This window comes from Cheilinus undulatus, linkage group 4 (assembly GCF_018320785.1).
Source record: "Cheilinus undulatus linkage group 4, ASM1832078v1, whole genome shotgun sequence".
NCBI lineage: Eukaryota > Metazoa > Chordata > Actinopteri > Labriformes > Labridae > Cheilinus > Cheilinus undulatus.
This window is the reverse complement of record NC_054868.1, coordinates 7,583,055-7,599,965: the sequence shown is the minus strand read 5'-3', so window position 1 is coordinate 7,599,965 and position 16,911 is coordinate 7,583,055. Positions and strand designations below refer to the sequence as shown.

The window sequence follows — 16,911 nt, the reverse complement described above, 5'->3', positions numbered from 1 at the left end:
TTAAATGTTAGTTACTTATTGAGGCCAGACATGCTGGATACCACTGATTGCACTTTTTGTGATAGCTGTGAGTCCATGTGGACAAGAAAAATGGGAGGACAGGGAAAAATACAGACACATTTCACAGTTAAAGGTTTAGGGAATCTTCATTTGAAAGAATTGAAACTGCTGTGCAACAGCCCCAGATGGACATGTAATTTCACATTTAGCTTTAAAGGCTTCACTACGGGGAACTATTTGATTATTCCAATCATCATACATCAGTTGTTTGGGTCACTGCAGTACTCACATTCACCCAGAAAGTGTTTGAAAGGCTCTCTTCACAGCTGAACTCTGTGGGTTACATAATGCAACTCGGTGCCACAGGCTAAGATCAGGCATGTCAGACACATGAATAATGGAAGCCTTCAAAAACCTCTCTAGTTCTTCTGCTTTAGACTTTTTGAGAAGGAGGTGACATAAAGTGATCAGCTGAAAGGTCAAGGCAAGATTTACCAGGTTAGTTAACATGAATCCTAAAACCTTCATGATAAAATGTTTAATTAATAACACAAACATACAATATCATAAGGTCTGAACTGAGCGGCATTTCAGTCTGTGGTAGAAATGAATCAGACAAACCAATCAATAGAGAGCTATATCAGGCAAAAGTGCAACCTTTTAACTTCTGGTCTATATTCTTTCACTGCATGCCCCCTAGTTCTACTCACATGTGGGGGACTTTTCATTTCAAATGTATGTCGTTGCTGGGGGTCGTTGATTAAGAGCACAGCAATGGGTGCCATTTGGGAAAATGGATAGCCAACTCCACAGAGCTGGTCAAAGGCACTAAAGTGGGATTGCCTAACAGGTCGCAGCTAAAACAGAGTCCTTGAAGGAGAAATGCACTGGGTTGGAAAATGCAAACAGTCATTCCAATGTATTTCACGGCCATGCAGGCAGAGATATTAATAAGAGCCAAGATAAGCATGCATGTTAATAAAGCTGCAGGGATGGTTATCCTTTTATTGGTATGCAGTACACTGCAGTTGTATAAATTCACAAGTAATTGTTGACTGACAGTTTTTTTAGGGTTGGCAGCATTTTTGCACATTTTCAAAAACTACATTGCTTGATGGGAACCTTGAAAAGCTGATGGATTGGCCAGATTCCATCAGGAGGATCCACCTTGCAAAGCTTCAAGTTGGAAATGTTTGAAACATGCTCTTTTTTAGTTCTTTTTTTTTTGGTTTGGACATTTCGAATGTGTCTGTTTTTATGCTGGGGGACATAAAGAGAAACCTTTGAGGACCAGGTGATGCTATTTATTCTTACCCCTGCCTGCTCTCTGTCTGTCTTCGACAGAAATTAACATTAGGTGATTCATAAGGTGATGCAGAGGCGGTAAAAAAATATTTACCAACTAGTGAAAATAAAACAAAATACACAACGGGTTACCATCTTTAACAACAAATGGAGCAGAGATGCAGTGAGCAAAAAGGAGGCTTTCTTCAAACAGAATTAGTGACCTTCCTGCATGCTTTTGCAGAGGTGTTGGCGTGACTATTTTCCTTATAGACAATCAGAAAATTGCATTTACTTATCATCACTTCGTCATTACTTACTCTCTGCCTGCCACTGCACTCTATTTCTGTCGCTCCACTCATGGCAGCTATGTGTTGAATATATGACTGTATATCCACAACCCAAATTCCCAAAAAGCTGGGGCACTGTGTAAAATGTATTGAAAAAAAGAAAGCAATGGTTTTCAAATCTCATAAACTCATATTTTATTCACAATAGAACATAAACAACATATCACATGTTGAAACTGAGAAATTTTTACCATTTAATGAAAAATATTAGCTCATTTTGGATTTGATGGCAGCAACACATCTCAAAGAAGTTGGGACGGGGCAACAAAAGGCTGGAAAAGAAAGTGGTAACAAAAGAAAAACAGTCGTAGGAGCATTTTGCAACTCATTAACAGGTCAGTAACATAACTGGGTATAAAAGGAGCATTTGGAGAAGTAGAATCTCTCACAAGTTGACCAATCTGCTAAAAAAAACTGCATCTAAAAATGTGGAACAATTTCAGTAAAATGCTCCTTAATGTAAAATTGCAAATACTTTGAAGTCCCCCCACCTACAGTGCATACTATCAAACAATTCAGAGAATCTGGAGAAATCTCTGTGCACAAGGGACAAGGCCAAAGATGAATATTGGATGCTGGTGATCTTCAGGCCCTCTGGCAGCCACATATCAAAAGCAAGCAGAATTCTGTACTGGAAATCACTGCATGAACTAAGAAATACTTCCAGAAATCACTGTCCGTCAACACAGTTTGCAGTGCAATCCACAAATGCAAGTTAAAGCTGTATCATGTAAAGAAGAAGCCATATGTGAACACAATCCAGTGCCCTGCCATTTTCTCTGGGTCAAATGTTAATTGAAACGGACTGAGTCAAAATGGAAAATTGTTCTGTGGTCAAATTAATCAAAACTGAAATTCTTCTTGAAAATCATGGACAACATGTCCTGTGTACGGTGGCCGAGAAGGGTCACAACACATGCAAACGTCACAACACTTGCATATTCAGAGTGCACCTGCAAACTCAGAAAACACACGCAAACTCAGAAAACATATGCTAACTCAGAAAACACATACAAACTCAGAAAACAATTATCTGCATGGACTATTATGTTATTGGGGACAATGACTCAATATGTTGGAATTGGTAATACACAAAACCAAAACCTGAGTTTGCAGGTGTTTTGGCATTTGCAGCGCACGTGTTGTAAAATCGATGCAGGAGTTTTCTGAGTTTGCAAGTATTGTGGCGTTTGCATTGCATGTGTTGTGACCCTTCTCGGCTACCGTACCTGTGGACTAAAGAAGAGAGAGATTATCCAGCTTGTTATGAGCGCACAGCTCTAAAGCCTGCATCTCTGATGGTATGGGGTCACATTTGTGCCCATGGCATGGCCAGCTTACACATCTGGAAAGGCATTATCATCGCTGAAAAGTAAGCAACATATACTTCCATTCAGATATCTCTTTCAGGGAAGGCCTTGCATATTTCAAGACAATGCAAAACCACATACCACATCCATCACAACAGCATGGCTTCATATTAGAAGAGTCCAGGTGCTGAACTGGCCTGCCTGCAGTCCAGATCTTGGTAAACATGTCCCATTCTCTACTTTTTTGAGATATGTTGCTGCCATCAAATTCAAATGAGCTAAAATATTTTGTGAAATGGTAAAATGTCTCAGTTTGAACATGTGATATGTTGTGTTTGAATAGAACACAGGAGTATGAGATATGCAAATCACTGCATACGCAGTGTCCCAACTTTTTTGAAATTGGGGATGGATTTTTTTATTCTTATATCTTTGGTATTTTTTGGTGCTACTAAACATAGAAAATTACATTTATATTTTTATGTTTTTGCTAAATTTGATTTGCCTAAGACAGGAAAGGATCACAAGTATAAGCAGAAATCATTCACCGTAGGTCCAGCCAACTGGTTTAAGTCTTTATCTCTGAGCTATAGCTGAAAATTAAAACAAAGAAGCAAGTTTACTATTTTTACTCCTTTATGGCTGTAGGCCTCACAGTTATCTACTCAGAAGTGACTGTTGCTATTAGTGAGCTGTCAATGAGATTAGGATATAATTAGCAAACAGTAAATAATATTAATGCAGGGTGACAAAGCAGCAACTTTATTTTCTTAGGGGCTGTGTTTACTGGTGGATGTTCCTGCTTGTTCAGTCACCACAAAGTAAAACTGTCCTTTCCCCCCCAAAAAAATCAGAATAAATTACTGTTTTTCAACAGTTAATCACAATTACACATGTCTAATCACATTTTAGATTTTGTAAGTCCACATGAACAATGGAAAGCAAGTCTGACCAATAGATCTATCTGAGATTCAAATCAATGCAAAGCAACTGTGGGCATGTGTGGGCCAAAAAATGAGGCTGAAGTAAAGCATAGATGTGAAGAGTTAGCCACCTGAGGGCACCTTCAGGCGAGAAAGATTGACACACCCCGGTTGTGCTGTCGATGTCCTTGCATATTACCAGGGGTATCTGGGTCTAACAGGAATGCCACGAGCCCCTTGTCATGCGGTGGATGTCCCATACTGCCAGGAGTCTTCAGGCGTATTACCAGGGTTGAAAAGGCCCAGACAAAAAAGAAGCTTGACCTTTGCTGCCGTGCGACACGTGCCAACATGTGTCAACATGTGACTCTGTCCTTCCCAACCCAGATTTGTGGCATATTAGTCCTATGATAAATCTTTACCTACATGCCTAAAACTAATGCACATGCCGGAGTGCATGTACAAAGTGACTCACAGAAGACCAAAGATAGGGTTAATGTGAAAGTGTTCATACTTTTCAGGGATCCCAGTTTAGTTGCTTTCGCTTGGTTAGTATACCAGTTAAGGTTATCAATTAAGCTAAGGTCTTTTTCACACTTGTAGTCCAGGTGACTCGGCCCATTTTGGAACAAAAAATGCAACATTGTTGCATTTTCCTTGGTTTCATTGGTTTGATTCACATCCACACTGCTCTTGATCAAACTGACCAAACCATCTGAACACCTACATCCTCTGCCCATTAGGGGCGCTGTCTTCACAAACAAACAGTGATGAAGAAGAAAAGAGGGCGTAGAAGAAGACGAAACCGGAAATCCATCTCCTTCTGCCAGTCTTTTTTTCCACATAAACAATGAAAAAAACACAGAATTTACACTGTCTTTGGGTTTCTGCTTTCGTATTGGGGCCTTACAGGCAGCCAGCGAGGCAGTGAGCTGTCCAGCATGTCGTTCTTTACATGAGATGAATAAATCAGTACCGGAGAAAAAGGCAAGCCAACATGTGAGTGAGAGACTAGGGCGTGTTGCTATGAAGACAAAGGTGCCAAGTGAGGTAAAGAGATGTATTTAAGTGTATTAAATCACATAAATAAATCCGTAAATTATTTCGTTTTGTGCCACCTTATGCCTTTGGTTCACAAGTTGGTCCCCTTTGCTTTCACACCTCAAATGGACCACACCAGGGTTTGTTTGGAATCAGAGCGAGACCTCCTATTTTCTTTGGTCAGCTTGTTTTGTCTGCACCAGAGTAGGTGTGAGCTTTCACACCACTCCAAACAAACCAGACTATCAGGAAAGACGGACCAGAGTTCGTTCAAAGTGGACCAAACAGCTCTGGTGTGAATGCGCCCTAATTTTCTTTGGTGTGCTCTTACTTTGTTATGTTAACTGTGTCAACCTTAAAGTACTTTGTTCTCTGTTTGGATGACCTGCTTTTTGTTTGAAAGAAAGTAAGGAATATCTAGTAAATCAAAAGTTACGTTATCTTAACAATGGAAAGGGGATTTGGGATTGAAAAAGGAGCAGTTAAAAAAGGGAAATGGCTGATAGTTAGGTGCTGATTATGTTCGACATATCCACTGAGCTATCTGTTTAATTTGTTAAGTAAATGAGACATTCACAGGCACAGTGGAGTCATACTGTGGTGGCAGGACAATTCTAGAGGAGCTTAACTACGGTGTGCCTAAAGAAACAAAATAGCACACTGAATGCAAATAATGAACCGATCATTTGGGGCCTTTATCACAGCAAGACTAACGTGTTACCACCAACAGCCCCAGCACAATGTCAGAGAGATTGCCTTCCGGTGGAAGTGTAGTGAGGTTTTTTATGCTGTACTGTTCAAAATGTGTCCAATAGTATCTGCATTTCTATACTTACCAGTAGAAGCGATTGGGAGCCACCCTTTCATGCACCAGTTGCCACCTCCTCCCAAACTCCACTGAGCTGTAAAGCTGAAACAAGACAACCACACATCAGTGAGTCACATCACACCCTGACAACCAATCACATTAGCCTGTTTACTCATCTTTAAGTCTTTTACATGTGAAACGAGTTGCAATAAACAAGGATTTTCTCTGATTCTTTTTCATACTGTACATGTATTTACTTTAGCCTCTCAATCATCCTTTTTTCAGCAACAATGTAACAGAAGGTAAGAGGAAAAACCCACACAAATATGCATAATGAACAACATGCTGTATGTGGGGGATCTTTATTTGAAGCCAGTGAATGAGATTACAATTTTCAAAAGATTCAAACAGAGCAGGATAGCATGGCTTACAGGCATTAAGAGATGGAAGCATTGTCTGCCATCCCACAATGAAATCCATTACTGCAGAGAGATTTGTTTTTTCATGCGGATATTGTAACGAGCCCACTTGCTCACTCTGTCTGCTCCAGCTTCCTCTTGTTTTATTGAGCAGAGTTTGCAAATGGGAGTGCAGCGATATGCTTAAATGCCACGCCTCAAAAAATGGGAATGCAAGACTCAGATTGTCCAGTTGTAAAGTTCTGCAACTCTGTGCCAGTGACAAATTTTGACCCCAATATGGACTTAGTATTTTGTGTTCATATTATATTATATATAACTGGTTTGATTCATAGAATTTGGATTTGATTTAATACATACAACTTGATTTGACAAAAACAATGCTGATGGTTCCTGTTTACTTCATATCTTCATGATGCCAAGGTATTTTGAGTTTAAAACATTTACATACTTTGTTCTGTGGCTTTTTTTTAATCACGTAGGCTATTCAATTAAAAATTCAACTGGGCCACATTTTAAAATCAAGAAATGTAGCCTGGCTAGACATGTTCACTACCCAGTAAGCTGCTGGTAATGTCAAATTTCGAACCAATACAGATCAATTTGATGATTCATATGCACTTTTTATTCAGTCTCCCTTTTAAATTTGGCAATATGACAAAAGCATATAAAAAAGTGAATAAAACACAACAAAGGGGGTGTATTTGAACATAACCTGAGGTAGCAGAATTTTTTTTTTACTTGAATAAGAATAGAATAAATAGACTGAAAAAATAAAATGAAATTCTGTAAATCAGGCATATCTAAAAGTGCATAAAAACTAAATTTGCACAGTTGTAGCTACAGTTGGAAAGGACATGTTTTGTACTTGGTATCTTGGGGCTACTTCTGTCAACATCCTTAGCCATGCTTCAAAACAACGCAGTGCATTGTAGGTAGACTGTTGCTAGGCTGTGCAGAGTGTCTGTGCCTGTCTGAAATACTACGTAAATTTATTAAAACTTGCAAAGCAGGTTGCCCTCTGCATCTCTGGGATGGCTGCAGGCTGGGCCACTTAGGGGTTGGTTCTGGGCGGTGTGTGGCCCCTAAATAGGCCTGAATTGAGGTGTTTCAATCAGACCTGTTGCCATGGTGAATAAAAAAAAGCACCAAGCCTTGTAGTCTCTATTTGCAAATATTTGTGATAATAAATGAGTCATTCTGAAGAGCTCAGTGACTTCAAGTTTGGTAATGTGATGGATGCCACCTTTGCAATAAAACGGTTGGTGAAATTTTTCCCCTGTTGGATATTCCACAGTCAACAAGAAGCATTTAGGAACAACAGCAACTAAGCCACAAAGCGGACTACGTAAAATTACAGAGGGAGGCCAACGTCTGCTAAGGTGCATAAAAGTCTCCAACACTGTTGATTCCATAGTTGAAAAGTTTTGAATTTCCAGTGGCATTAATGTAAGCACAAAAACTGTGCAGCAGGAGCTTCATGGAATGGGTTTCCATGGCAGAGCTGCATGAAAGCCTCACATCACCAAGTCTGATGCCAAGCATCAGATGGAGTGGTATAAAGCACTCAGGCACTGGACCGTAGAAAAGTGGAAACATGCTCTGTGGGTTAAGGATGATTTGTGCGTCTCTGTTTGGCAGTCAGATGGGGAAGGTCAATGATATGCTTCCAACTGTTTGGCCACACGTTAGGGAAGGTCCTTTTCTATTCCAACATGGCTGTGCCCCAGTGCACAAAGCAAGGACTATAAAGCCATGGTTTGATGAGTTTGGTGTGGAGGAACTTGACTAGCCTGCACAGCCCTGACCTCAACTCCACCCCATTGAGCACCTTTGGGATGAACTGGATTGGAGACTGTAAGCCAGGCATTCTCATCTAACATCAGTGTCTGACCTTATAGATGCTCTACAGAATGAATGGGCACATGTTTGGCAGGACAGCTCAGTGGCAGTGTTAATTTTGACAGCTATTTTTAATTTCAGTCTCAGTCTTAGACTTTAAAATAAATTCTTTTAATTTTTAGTCACATTACAGTCATTTCTACCCTTTAAAGTTAAAGCCTAGTTATAGTCTGTAAAAAGTCTTTACATTTTAGTCTTTACTTTCAGACCAAGCATTTATTCTCGCCTAAATCTGGCACCAAATCATGAAAGCGTGTTCTATACATTCTGCCAAACCTGGGGTCCCTGCTTTCTACAGCTGAGAGGCAGGGCTCCATATGCATTGTATTTCGTCAGATTTACCCACAGTCATCTGGATGAGAGTTAAATTTAGTTTTTGTCAGTTTTAGTCATCAAAGACATATTTTTGGCTAGTCTTAGTTCAGTTTTTCTCTTAGAAAAAAAAATATGTAGACGAAAATTTTTAGTCATAGTTTTAGTACATGAAATAAACACTGCTAAGTGGTTGACGTCTCTGCCTTCAGTATAGGAAATTGGGGTTCAAATCTCGGTCAAGGCTCTACTAGGGTCCAGTGGGGGCCTTTGGGAGAGGTCCTTAATACCATGGACACCTGTCTATCTCTAAGATGGTCATCCCATTGGACTAAAGAGTCTGCCAAAAAAACATTTTATTTCCCCCAAAAGAGCAGAGGCTGTTAAAGCTGCAAAAGGGGCCAACTCCATATTTAAGTTCATGTATTTGAATACAATGTCATTACAGTCCTTGTTGATGTAATAGTCAGGCAGACATGTTAGTCTCTGGCTGGACCCATAAAATAAAGGTCTTAACCAACTAAAAGCATCACAAATTCACACATGGTAAGAAAGTGCTCGCACATTATGATCTGAACTGAAAAGAAAAATGTGCTATATGCTGTTTTTGCAGCCAACAACAAATTCACACTGCTGTAACAAGTCTGAGATGGGATGTAGGAATGAGGAGAGGAGCCTGAGCGCTGTGGGTGGTCTCAGCACAGCCATTGTTCACCATTCAGTAAATCACTGGGTTACTGATATTTTACAGCACTACACAGAAAAGGAGGAGAATACAAGGAAACTAAACACAGCCCTTAGAGAGAAAGCCTTGTGTGTTTGTTCTTATAATTGTTTCACTGAATATTTTAAGGTTTCTGTTTCAGCTGATTCACATGGTAGGAGTCAACCAAAGGAGTGAATTCAGTTTTATGAAATAATCACTGGAATCCAATAAATACATATGCTCTGTGTCAAGCCTTTGTTGAGAATGTCCTACGTAGCCTCTGTTACCTTTGATGTTCAACAAAAGCAGCAGGAAATGCTGTACGAAGCAAAAAAAATAAAAAATAAAAAAAATAAAAAACTCTGCATAATTACTACCTTTAACTACGGAGATGCTGGTTCACACAGGATCCCCTGTAGACCTATGTGTCCTAAATGTGATGGGTAATTTACTCTGGAATTTTCCAGTGCAAAATACTGACATGGACAATTAGGAAAAGATTAAAAACACAGACATGTATGTGATTATCACAAATTACCAGAGGTCTTCAGAAAATACTAATCCCATGTGAATGGGGCATTTGTGTGTTTTGTTGTGCTGTTTCTTCTCCTCTTTGTTAGTTGTTTAATTGCTGGTGTGTGTATATTAATTGCTGTTATCATACAGTAACAAGCGTTACTACCTCCTAGATTAAATACTAGGGGTGAAATGGTACAGCAAAATTACGAACCTGAGTTTTGAAGTTCCGGTTAGGTATCTTTTCCAGCCAGGAATATTTCTTTTTCTTAATTTGGAGAGATTTTTTTATAACCTGACAGGCCAGATGGATTTGCTTCACACATCCATGTGGTAAACCTTCCATAGGGTAACCCTTACCCCCCTCTAACACTGACCCACTGTACCAAGAGGCTCATGCCGAACCATTACAGTATGAATATGCATACCTTTACACCCCTATGGAATCCTGCACTGTGAGATTGCCTTTATTTTCTTCTCAGGTATGCAGGTACACAGAACCATGACTCCTAAATCACGACAGTTTCATAAGAACGCAACTGCCTCACCCCTTAAATAATATCAATTCTGTTTGAATCTGTTTGCACCCTTTAAATGTTCTTTATTACATTCTACAACGTGAACACTGGCTCATTGAGTACAGCACAGTTTTCACAGGTTGTTTGCCTTTAGGTAATGTAATTATTCACATTTTATTGTTTTGCTCCTTAAAAATAAAACCTTTGTTAACGTTCAAAACATTTTTGGTCAGTAGCAGATTATATATACCATAATGATGATGAACACTGTTGGAGAAGTTTTGCCTTGGGCTTTAATCGCCTCAGCACTGAAACAAAGTTCTGCTGCTTTAGCAGTTTGACAATAACAAATGTTCACTTTACTTCCTTTGTAAGCTCCTTTACTGCATGAATCATAAAACAATCTGATCCAGGGGGAAAAAAATGGCATGTAAGTCTCTGCCTGCTGTGCACTGAGGTTGCTATGGTCATGGCTTCACTTTAACCTCCTGTGGCCCTAAAAACATGCTCAGTACATGAACAATCTAACTGATACACTCACTAAATAATTTGTCCCAGAATGCACCTGTACACTGTTATGAAGCCCAATGACAAATCCGTTTACCCAGTAGCTTACAGCAGCAGTTTAATGAGGCCTAAAACTCAATGCAGTCTATTCAGGCTGGACTTTTTCCATTTAAAGCATGAGCAGCCACGCAGACTGTGTAAACAATCATTTATTAGCGGATAACAAAATTGCGACTCTGTTTGTTTATATTAATTTATTTTCTAATTGTATTTATTTACTCTATCCCGGAGGCTGAAGTCTTGGCCTGCATGTACAAGCATCCATGAGGACACTGTGTCTCCATCTCTCATCTCATGGAATTTATGGATGCAGTTCAATCACTCATTCTTTTCACTTTGATTATTTTTTTTTCCTTGAATTATTGTTGAATTAAAATTTTGGTCATTCCTAACTTTTACCCGACAAATTTAAAGGATAAACACAGAGTCTGTCACATAATAATAATATAATAATAACACATAATAAGTACAGTTCTTATATTGTATTGTATTATAAGTCACATGACTACAGAGCTGTGAAAAGTTTTTGCCCCTACCTGGTTTCTGATTTTTCTGCTCATTTTCCCACATTTTCCCATTAGACAAAGATAACCCAAATAAATACAAAATGCAGTTTTTAGATGATGATTTCATTAATTAAGGGGAAAAAAAACATCCAAACCTACCTGGCCTTATGTGAAAATGTCATTCCTCCCAAAACCTGCTAACTGGTCATTCCACCCTGCAAGCATTTGCATCGATGTAGAGGAATTTTGACTCCCTCTTCCTTGCAGAATTGTTTTAATTCAGCCACACTGGAGGGTTTTCCAGCATGAATAGCCTGTTTAAGGTCGTGCCAAAGTATCTCAATCATATTTAAGTCTGGATGCTGACTAGACTACTCCCAAACCTTTATCTTGTTTTTCTAAGCCATTCAGCAGCTGCTTTGCTGTTGGATTTCAGATCATTGTCCTGCATAACCCAAGTGTGCTTGACCTTGAGGTCCCAAATGGATGGCCAGACATTCACATCGAGAATTTTCCAGTAGAGAGCAGAGTTCATGGTTCCATTGGTTAAGTCAAGTGGTCCAGGTCCTGAAGCAGCAGAGCAGCCCAGGAGAATTATACCACCCAAATGTTTAACTGTTGTTATGATGTGCTTTTATGAAATGCTGTGTTAGTTTTACTGCAGACCTTCAAACAAGTTCAACTTTTGTCTCACCAGTCCACAGAATATTTCCCCAAAAGTCTTGGGGATCATCAAAATGTTATTTGTCAAATTTGAGGTGAGCCTTTATGTTCTTTTTGGTCAGCAGTGGTTTTGGCCTTGGGACTCTCCCATGGATGCCATTTTTGTCTAAGCTTGCACAGCAGATGGATTCGTGGGGACAGTGCTTTTGAGCACGGCGGCGTTGTGCCGTAAGCAAGCAGCAACAAGAGGCCAGTGCAATTATGATGGAAGAGATTAGCGTGGATGCTGCTTAAGTGACAGTTTTATAAGAACTTGACGACATTTCTTCATTAAGAGAAGAACAAAGAACAGCAGTGAGTTGTTTTCTTTTCAAAAACCACAAAAGTCGTGTACTGACTTGTCTACAGTCACCATGGTTTGCATTTTGCAGTTCTATATGGAGTTTATTCCTCGGTAGCTGTGCACGAGCTCTAGGTAGTGGCGACAATGTCACGTTGCTCTGACTGGCCGTCAAAGATGTGCTAGACACAACGTTCATCCAATCACTATCCGAGTTTTTTTTCAAAGGCTCTGCCCTTTCCCAAATGCTATATATCGAAGGTTTTCCAGAGGGATGTGTGAAACAAATCCATCTGGCATGTCAGGTTAGTTTTTGTCCAGTCTCTGACCTTAACTGAGTGAAGTGAGGCCTGCAGGTCTTTAGATGTTGTTCTGGGTCTTTTTGAGACACCCTGGTTGAGTCGTTGATGCGCTCTTAGAGTAATTTTGGTAGGCCGGCCACTTCTGGGATGATTCGCCACTGTTCCAAGTTTTCTCTATTTGTGGGTAATGGCTCTCACCAGGGTTCTTTGGAGTCTCAAAGCCTTGGAAATGGCTTTGTACCCCTTTCCAGCTTGATAGATGTCAATGACTTTGTTACTGAGCTGTTCTTTTTTTTCTTTCAGTGGCAGCATGATGTGTTACTTCTTTAAGCCTACTTCACTTTGTCAGGCAGGTTCTATTTAAGGGATTTCTGGATTCAGCAGGTCTGGCAGTAATCAGGCCTGGGTATGGCTAGTGAAGATGAACTCAGTTTATCAAAGAAATGTGGCTAATCACAGTTGTTTCATGAATTGAGGGTGGGGGGGCAGCTACTTTTTCACAAGACCAGGTAGGTTTGGGTGGCTTTTTCCCTTAATAAATGAAATCATCATTTAAAATCTGCATTCATCATTTACCATAGCTATCTCTGTCTAATATTTACATTTATTTGATGATATCAAGCATTTAAAATGTACTTATATGCAAAAAAAATAAGAACTTAGAAAGGGGGTAAATACTTTTTCACGGCATTGCAAGTAAGAAAGTGAAGCGGAAGCATTTAGGAACAACAGCTCACTAATGGAGCTTAAGACCAGGTAAAATCACAGCGGGACATCAACTGCTTAGGCACATGGTGCGTTAAAGTCACTAACACTCTGCTGATTCCATTGCTAAAGAGTTCTGAACTTCCACTGGCATTAATGTAAGCACAAAAATGTTGTCCCTGGAGGTTCATGGAATGGGTTTCTATGCAAGTCTCACACCAATAGCTCCAGTGCATCCAGACTATGAGCTAAGCCCACACAAGAAAAAAACGTCCAACAAGGTAACGTCAATGATTAATACGGTATTTTACACTAATTAAAAGATGAGGCATTTCCACAATAAAAAACTGTAAAAACACAGAGGCATGGTGTTCAGTTGGATCCTGAAGCTGTGCGGAGCATATATTTTCCCTCATTGTTCCCGCTTCATGGCTCACCAATGGGCATATGCAAACTATGTACTCTCTGTGACTGTTGCATCTGGTGCGTGTATATTCTGGTGTCAAACTGGGAGAAACAAATTGCCTGGCTGGTAAGATTTCCATGACTCTGATGCCAAGCTGTGCTAAGCAGATGCAAGCTGAGGGGGCTGAGGTTTAGAGGGCGGTTTTGAAAGGGGGGTGTTGAAAAATCACTTTGACTAATTATCCTCCCACAGCAAGTTAGTACGTAGCCAAGCAAGTGACAGTGAGGAGGCAGAGAGCAGGAGACAAGGGAGGTGGGGGGTGGGGTGGAGGAATCGACGCAGCCTTTACAACCTCCAAAGGTCTCTCAATCAACAAATGCTGCAGTGCTGCCAAAAGGAGGTGAAGAAATTGAAAGAGAAGCAGTTTTAGGGATGAAACAGTGTGAGCGTGTTGGAGCATGGGTTAGAGGGTGGGTGTGAAAGTTAGTATTTGACATGTACAAAATGAACAAAGATAAATTTAGTCAGTCACAGACTGTTTCAGGAAGCACCTAGAAATATAAAAACATCTAAATCTACATACACCAGATTTACTTGGAGTTACATTTAGTCAGATAAACCGGTTCATATTTCCATTTCATAGGGCATATTTCACAATCATCTGGGAAACCTCCCATACAAAACAGTCACAGGAGGTGATTGAAAAAAAGTTGTCTTTTACATTCATTAAGGGCCAGTAAGAGCTACAAGACAGAGTCAGGTAACAGGCATGTGCAGCTCCAGTAGTAACCTGAGCTCATCAGTAAGTCTGTATTTTATGAATGGCAAAGCTTGTCCATGGATTAAAAAAAACTTGTGCCAAGGCCAGTGGAGAAGCACAAAAATATCTCCTCTGCCAAGAGGAGCATTCAGTGTGGGTTTTTGCTCTTGTTCTAATAAAGAAATATGGTCCAGTTTGCATAAAAAATAAAACAAAATTAAGTCAGTGAAAACACCTTTTCAGGCTCCTCAGTTAGTTAATTTAAGTCCTCCCCTCTTTGATTCAGTTCAGTCAAAAATGCAAGAAAAAACAGTCCAGTTAAGTTTAGAAAAAATGCAAAACATGACACATTAGTTCAGTTACATGCAGTCAAGCAATAAAAAACAAAAACAGAGTGGCAGTGTTTGTCAATTAACTATCATCAGATTTCAGTCCGTCAGCTGCAGCAGGGAGGTCAAAGTCTCCACAGCTCTCTACACCTTCAAGACTTGTTCTGCAGTTGAGTTGATATTGGTGGGTCCAAAGGTTTGGTTGGAGGTGAAGTCCGTCTTCTACAAGGGCCTAACTACCCAGAATTTTCAGAACTTTCTGCGAGATGCGGCTACACATGACCGGTTACCAAACACTCCGCAATACAGACAGGTGCCCTCCCTATGACGAGCATAATATCAGTTTTATGCATTTCCGTTCATGGGAACTGACTGTCCGTGGGGGGGCTGACGGAGTGAGCGTGTGGCTTGTTAAAAGATGCCCTTATATACATGAAATTTATAGTATAAGCCTACATATCTATACATATTAACCTTGCAAAGCAGATGGATTCGACCGTTTCTCTGTTTTTCACTGGCAAATCCATCTTGCAAAGCTCCCATCTGAATGGTTTGGGCCCGGTTAGAAAGTGACAGGACCAATCGGCATCAAGGGCAGTGCTTTCAGGCACGGCATGACATATGCAAGCAGTGAGATTATGGCAGAAGACACTAGCCTGGATGCTGCTAAAGCGCTAGTTTTATCAGAACTTCATGACATTTCCTCATTAAAAGAAGAACAAAGAACCGCAGTGAGTTGTTTTCAAAAACGGCAAAAGTCGTGTACTGACATGTCTACAGTCGACATGGTTCGCGTTATGCAGTTTCCTATAGAGTTTAGCCTAGTAGGGGCGCACCTTAGTTTGGGGCTACGACGTTACGTTTTGTTGCTCTGATTGGTCCGTAAAGATGTGACAGACAGAAAGTTCATCCAGTCACCCTTTGAGTTTTTTTTTCAAAGGCTCTGCCCTTTCCCAAACGCTGTCTATAGAAGGTTTTCCAGATGGTTGTGTGAAAAAAATCCATCTGGCATGTCAGATTATATACATATAACTTCACATCAAAAATATCGCCACTGAGTTTAAATATTTCGTGATATGAATTTTGATCCATATTTCTGAGCCCTAGCTCGGACCATTAAAGAGTCTTGCATCTTTTTCTTTTATTTTTCCTTTGGCCAGAGCCAGAAGAGGGTCTCAGTGATGTCCTGGGATGCTTAAAATCCCTGAATGCTTGAACATCTTCAATTCTCCTTCTCTATTGCAGGTTTCAACACTGCTTGATGTAATATTTATCTTTCCTGGTCTGTCTCTTTTCTGTCATTTGTGAAGAACATCTTGTGCTGTCTCGAATCCTCCCTCGTTAAAGAGATTTCAATGGTAATAATCTAGGTTAAATGAAAATAAATGGACATTACCTTTGTTTTCTGAATTCGAAGTAACAAGTTATGCCTTCATTCTGCAAGTGACTGCTCCAAAAATTCAAATCCAAGTGAGTGTAAATGTTGGAATTTCTAGGCATAAATACCTAATTACACTTTCTTGAGCTACATTTACATGAAAAGTCCACAAAAATAATATTAAGGTATGAAAACAAAAAAATAAGGCCTCATTACTTGCAATAAATGATCTGCCTATGGAGCATGCAGGATGTCCTTGAGGGTCTTGAAATAAGATAGTGAAGGTAAAGCTTGTAAAGCACAGTACCAGTCGTCTGACTCAATGTGCTTTAACAATGCAGGCCAAACCAATCAATTCACACTCATTCACACATTCACTGAGGGTGAAGGCTTCCAGAGTGGCCATCAGTATGAACTAATCCATTCATATTCATCCATACTCAGTCACACACCACCGACACAGCAGTGGAAGCAATTTGGTGTCAATTGTCCTGTTCAAGGACACATTTACATGTGAGTGCAGGAGCTGGGGATCAATGACTGACTTTGAATCTAGTTTAGATACATTTTTAAGATTTTGAACTTTACTTTGCATCTTCCCTGGTGGGGCTGCAGATGTTAGCACTGTTGCCTCGCTTCCTAGTCGGGGCCTTTACCTGCTTCGAGTTTGCATGGCCTCCCCGTAAATGCATGGATTCTCTGCTGGTACTGCAGCTTCCTCCGACCACCAAAGACATGCTTGTTAGGTTAACTGGTGACTCTAAATGAGAATGCCTGTGTGTTTGTCTCTGTATTTCAGCAGTTGACTGGCAACCACTCCAGAGTGACAGCTTGGATAGAGTACAGCCCTCCACGACCACAGGGAC

The 16,911-nt window shown here is 40.2% G+C and overlaps 1 protein-coding gene across 1 annotated transcript in view; it reads right to left on the bottom strand.

Moving 5' to 3' along the window:
- The window catches only part of LOC121508774 (VPS10 domain-containing receptor SorCS1), a 330,036-nt gene that overhangs the window by 86,574 nt on the left and 226,551 nt on the right, over positions 1-16,911 (bottom strand). Inside the window, exon 5 of the mRNA XM_041785854.1 lies at positions 5,745-5,818. Within this exon, the coding sequence (XP_041641788.1) occupies positions 5,745-5,818 (74 nt within the window). The remainder of the gene's footprint in view (positions 1-5,744; positions 5,819-16,911) is intronic.